We start from the raw sequence: 5,689 nt of genomic DNA, 5'->3' as shown, positions 1-5,689 counted from the left end.
GGGCACACTCGTGATAAAATCAAATCTCATACCATCTGGGTGGGTAACCCACAAACTGTAGAATAATTATACCTGAGCCTCATGTCAGGCTCCCCAGCCTGGGCATTTGGCTTTGAAGGCCAGTGGTACTTGATCGCAGAAGCTCCACAGGACTGGGGGAAATGGAGACTCCACTCTTGGTGTACACAATATCTTGTGTTCACCGGGACCCAGGGCAAAAGCAGTGACTTTATAGGAGCCTAGGCCAGACCTATCTGGTGGTCTTGTAGGATCTCCTGGGGACACAGAGGGAGGCTGTGGCTCTCACTGGGGACATAAGGGCTGGTGGCAAACATATCTGGGAGTACTCATCTGAAGGCTGGCATCTTGTTTGGGTCATTAGCACCAAGACCTGGCCCCACTCAACAGCATGTAGGCTCCAGTGCTGAGACACCTCAGGCCAAACAACCAACAGGGTGGGAATGGAATCCCGCCCATCAACAGGCTGCCTAACGACTTCCTGAGCCCACAGCTACCTCTAGACATACTCTTAGACATGGTCCTGCCCACTGGAGGTTTGTACCTCTTAATTTCCATTACATATTTCTCTCCTACCTCCACCCTGCTTCCCTCTGTCAATCACTCATTTGTTCTCTGTATCTGTAAGTCTGTTACTGTTTTGTATTTTGTTCATTTGTTTTGGTTTTTAGATTCCACATATAAATGAAATAATACATTATTTGTCTTTCTCTGTCTGACTTATTTTACTAAGCATAACTCCTTCTGGGTATATCAATGTTGATGCAAATGGCAAAATTTCATTCTTTTTTATGGATGGGTAATATTAACTTATATATATAATAATATATATAATAATTATTATATATATAATCTCACATGTTCTTTATCATTTCATCTATTGATGAACTTAGGTTGCTTCCACATTTTGCTATTGTGAATAAGGCTGATATAAACATTGGGATGCATATACATATATATATCTTTTTGAATTAATGTATTAGTGTTTTTGTTTTCTTTGGATATATACCCAGGGGTGGAATTGCTGGATCATATGGTAGTTCTATTTTTACTTTTCTGAGGAATCTCCATACTGTTTTCTATAGTCCGTGCACCAATTTACATTTCCACCAAGAGTTTGCAAGTGTTCCCTTTCCTTCATATCTTCATCCAGCGTCTGTTATTTGTTGTCTTTTTAATGACAGCCATTCTGACAGATGAGAGGTATTAATTTGCATTACCCTGATGATTACTGATGTTTAGCATCTTTTCATGTGCCTGTTGGCTATCTATATGTACTCTTTGGGAAAATGTCTATTCAAGTCTCTGTCCATTTTTTAAATTGGGTTGTTTGTTGTTTTGATATTAAATTGTATGAGCACCTTGTATATTTTGAAAATTAACCCCTCATATCATATCATATCATATCATTTGCAAATATTTTCTCCCATTCTGAGAGTTGTCTTTTCATTTTGTTTATGGTTTCCTTTGCTGTACAAAAGCTTTTACATTTAACTAAGTCCCATTTGTTTATTTTTGTTTTGTTTCCTTTGCCTTAGGAGACTGATCCAAAAAATATATTTTTATGACTTATGTAAAAGAATATGCCCATGCTTTCCTCTGAGAGTTTTATGATTTCCAGTCTCACAATTAGGTTTTTAATCCATTTTGAGCTTATTCTTGTATGTGATGTAAAAAAATTCTAATTTTATTCTTTTACATGTCCAGTTTTCCTACCACCATTTATTGAAGAGACTATCGTTTCTCCACTGTACATTCTTACTTGTTTTGTCATAGATAAATTAACATAAGGGTTTATTTCCGGGCTCACCATTCTGTTTCTTTGATCTTTGTGTCTGGTTTTGTGCCACTATCATATTGTTTTGCTTACAGTAACTTTGTAGTATAGTCTGAAGTCAGGGAGTGTGATACCTCCAGCTTTGTTCTGTTATTTAAATTTTTTCTTGGCTATTTAGGGTCTTTTGTGTTTCCATATAAATTTTAGGATTATTCATTCTAGTTCTGTGAAAAACGTCATGGGTAATTTGCACTGAATCTGTAGATTGCTTTGAGTAATATGGATATTTTAGCAATATTAATTCTTCCAATCCATGAACATGGAATATCTTTCCATTTATTTGTATCCTTTTCAGTTTCCTTCATTAGTGTCTTATAGTTTTCAGAGTATAGATCTGTCACCTCCTTCGTTAAGTTTATTCCTAGGTATTTTATTCTTTTTGATGTGATTATAAATGGATTTTTTGCTTTCTCTTTCTGATAGTTCATTATTATTTTACAGAAAAGCACCAGATTTCTGTGTATTAATCTTGTATCCTGCAACTTTACTGAATTCATTTATTCTAATAGTTCTTTGGTACAGTCTAGGGATTCCTATATATAATATCATGTCATCTGGAAATAGTGACAGCTTTACTTCTTTTCTTCCAATTTGGATGCTTTTTTCTTTTCTTTCTTTCTTTCTTTTTTCTTTTTTTGGTCTGATTGCTGTGGCTAGGACTTCCAATACTATCATAAATAGAAGTGGTGAGAGTGGGAAAATTTGTCTTGTTCCTGATTTTAGAGGAAAAGCTTTCAACTTTTCACCATTGACTATGACACTAGCTGCAGATTTGTCAAAAATGACCTTTATTATATCGAGATATGTTCCCACTATACCAACTTTGATGAGAGTTTTTGTCATGAATCAATCTTGAATTTGCCAAATGCTTTTTCTGTATCTGTTGAGATGATCATGTAATTTTTTCCCCTTTTTTTTGTGAATGTGGTGTATCATCACATTGATTGATTTGTGGATATTAAACCATCCTTGCATCCCTGGGATAAACCCCACTTGATCATGGTGCATGACCCTTCTAATTTTTTTTTTTTTTTTTTTTTTAAGTATAGTGTCTGGACTGGGTCCTATCTGTAGACATTCAGATTTAATTGCTGCGGGGTGCAGCTCAGTCATCGGTACGTTTTTTTTTTAATTAATTAATTTATTTACTTATTTTTGGCTGTGTTGGGTCTTCATTTCTGTGCCAGGGCTTTCTCTAGTTGTGGCAAGTGGGGACCACTCTTCATCACAGTGCGTGGGCCTCTCACTGTCGTGGCCTCTCTTGTTGTGGAGCACAGGCTCCAGACGCGCAGGCTCAGTAATTGTGGCTCACGGGCCCAGTTGCTCTGCGGCATGTGGGATCTTCCCAGACCAGGGCTCGAACCCGTGTCCCCTGTATTGGCAGGCGGACTCTCAACCACTGCACCACCAGGGAAGCCCCTCTAATGTATTTTTGATTTTGTTTTGCTAATATTTTGTTTGGAATATTTGCATCTATGTTCATCAGTGGTATTGTCTGGTAATTTTCTTTTTTTTGTATTGTATGTTTGTTTGGTTTGGGTATCAGGGTGATGCTGGCCTTCTAGAATGAGTTCAGTAGTGTTCCTTATTCAGCATCTTTTTGCAATAGTTTGAGAAGTATAGGTGTTAACTCTTCTTTAATTGTTTGACAGAATTCACAGGTGAAGCTGTCTGTTCTTGGACTTTTGTTTGTTGGGAGTTGTTTTATTACTGATTCAATTTCATTTCTGATAATTGGTCTGTTCATATTTTCTATTTCTTTGTGATTCAATGCTGGGAGATTGTGCATTTCCAGGAATTTTCCAATTTCTTCTAGGTTGTCCATTTTAATGGAGTAATCATAGTAATCTCTTATGATCCTTTATATTTCCATGATTCAATTGTAACCTCTCCTTTATAATTTCTGATTTTATTGATTTGGTCCATCTTTCTGTCTTTTTTTTTTCTTGATGAGTCTGGATAAAGATTTATCAATTTTGTTTATCATTTCAAAGAAGCAGTGTTTAGTTTCATTGACATTTTCTATTCTTTATTCCCTATTTTAATTGTTTCTGCTGTAATCTTTATTTTTTATTTCCTTTCAATAACTTAGGGTTTGTTTGGTCTTCTTTTTCTAGATCTTTTATATGTAAGGTTAGACTGTTTGAGATTTTTCTTGTTTCCTTTAGAACTGCTTTGGCTCTATCCAATAGATTTTGGATCTTTGTAGTTTCATTTTTATTTGTCTCCATGAATTTTTAAATTCTATTTTTGATTTCCTCAGTAGCCTATTGGTTCTTTAGTAGCATATTGTTTAACATCCATGTATTTATGTTTTTTGCACTTTTTATAGTTGCATTGTAGTCAGAAATGATGCTTAATATGATACCAATTTTCTTAAATATACTGAGACTTGTTTTGTGGTCTAGCATGTGATTTATCCTGGAGAATATTCCATGTGCACTTGAAAAGAATGAGTAGCCTGCTGCTTTTTTTTTTTTTTTTTGGGAGGAGGAGCCAATGTAATGGCTAGTCTTTATTGAAAGAAGAAACTTTACATCACATTTTGAGTGACTTAGTGCAGGGGATCAGTGGGCCAGCTGGTGGGGCACCAGCTTGTAATGGGTTCCACAGCTAGGGCATCGCTGGGCCTCGCCTTTGTGCAGCCAGAACCAGATGACAGCACTGTTGTCTTCTTCACAGATGCAGCCCACTATCCGCTTATTGGTGATGGAGGGGACTAAATTAGGGTCTTCCTTGGTACCGGAGGCTGCCTTTGGGGCGAGCATATTGTACGGGTCCAGTCCCTTGCATGCAGCCACCATGACCTCCCTCTCCAGCCCAGTGGCCTGCTCATCATCAGTAGGAACACCGCCTCCAGATGCCATAGAGCGCGCCACAGAGACTCCACTGGGACCGCAAGCCCTCAGGGCCTGCGCGGCCAGGGCTCCAGCTCCGCGGAGTAACCTTGAAGCCATCACGCCAGCTACAAACACCAGCACTTCCGGGAGCAGGCTCCGGAGGCAGTAGTCTGCTGCTTTTGGTTGAATGTCCAATAAGTCCATCTGGTTGTTAATATTTGCTTCATCCATTTAGGTGCTCCTATGTTGGGTTCATATATATATACAATTGTTATATCTTATTCTTGGATCTATCTCTTTACTATGTAATATGTCCTTCTTTCTGTCTTGTTATAGTCTTCATTTTAAAGTCTACTTTGTCTTACATAAATATTGCTACCCTGGATTTCTTTAATTTCCACTTGCATGGAATACCTTTTTACCATCCCTTCACTTTCAGTCTGTGTGTGTATTTAGATCTGAAGTGAGTCTCTTGTAGGCAGCATGTATTTGGGTCTTGTTTTTGTATTCATTTCTCCACTCTATGTCTTTTGATTGGGGCATTTATTCCATGTACATTTAAAGCATTATTGATAGATATGCACTTATTGTCATTTTGTTAATTTTTTTTTTTGCTCCTTATTTCTCCTTTCTCTCTTCCCTTGTGACTTGATTACTCTCTTTAATGTTATGTTTGGATTCCTTTCTCTTTTTTGTCAGTGTATCTATTATACATATTTGGTTTGTGTTTACCATGAGATAGGTATATATACAATTATTTTAAGTTGCTGATCCCTTAAGTATGAATGCATTTTAATAACCCTGCACTTTCACTACCCCCACACGTTTAATGTTGACATCATATTTTACATCTTTTTGTTTTGTGTATATCTTAAACTACTTGTGAATATAGGTGCTTTTATTACTTTTGTATTTTAATGTTTCTACTAGCTGTATAAATGGTTGATCTACTACTTTTACTATATATTTTCCTTTATGAATGAGATTTTTCCTT

At 36.8% G+C, this 5,689-nt stretch overlaps 1 protein-coding gene across 1 annotated transcript; it reads right to left on the bottom strand.

Annotated features, from left to right (window-relative positions):
* Positions 1–4,330: 4,330 nt before the first annotated feature.
* Positions 4,331–4,840, bottom strand: LOC132357431 (cytochrome c oxidase subunit 5B, mitochondrial-like). The gene has a single exon (XM_059910858.1). The coding sequence runs from the start codon at positions 4,810–4,812 to the stop codon at positions 4,423–4,425; it is 390 nt and encodes a 129-aa protein (XP_059766841.1). The 5' UTR covers positions 4,813–4,840; the 3' UTR covers positions 4,331–4,422.
* Between the last annotated feature and the right edge of the window lie 849 nt (positions 4,841–5,689).

This window comes from Balaenoptera ricei, chromosome X, assembly GCF_028023285.1.
Source record: "Balaenoptera ricei isolate mBalRic1 chromosome X, mBalRic1.hap2, whole genome shotgun sequence".
NCBI lineage: Eukaryota > Metazoa > Chordata > Mammalia > Artiodactyla > Balaenopteridae > Balaenoptera > Balaenoptera ricei.
The sequence above is the reverse complement of the archived record's forward strand: the minus strand, read 5'-3'. Positions and strand labels throughout refer to the sequence as shown.

Bases quoted from the DNA above. Each gene is read 5' to 3' on its own strand.
- LOC132357431 (XM_059910858.1), bottom strand. From the start codon at position 4,812: ATGGCTTCAAGGTTACTCCGCGGAGCTGGAGCCCTGGCCGCGCAGGCC.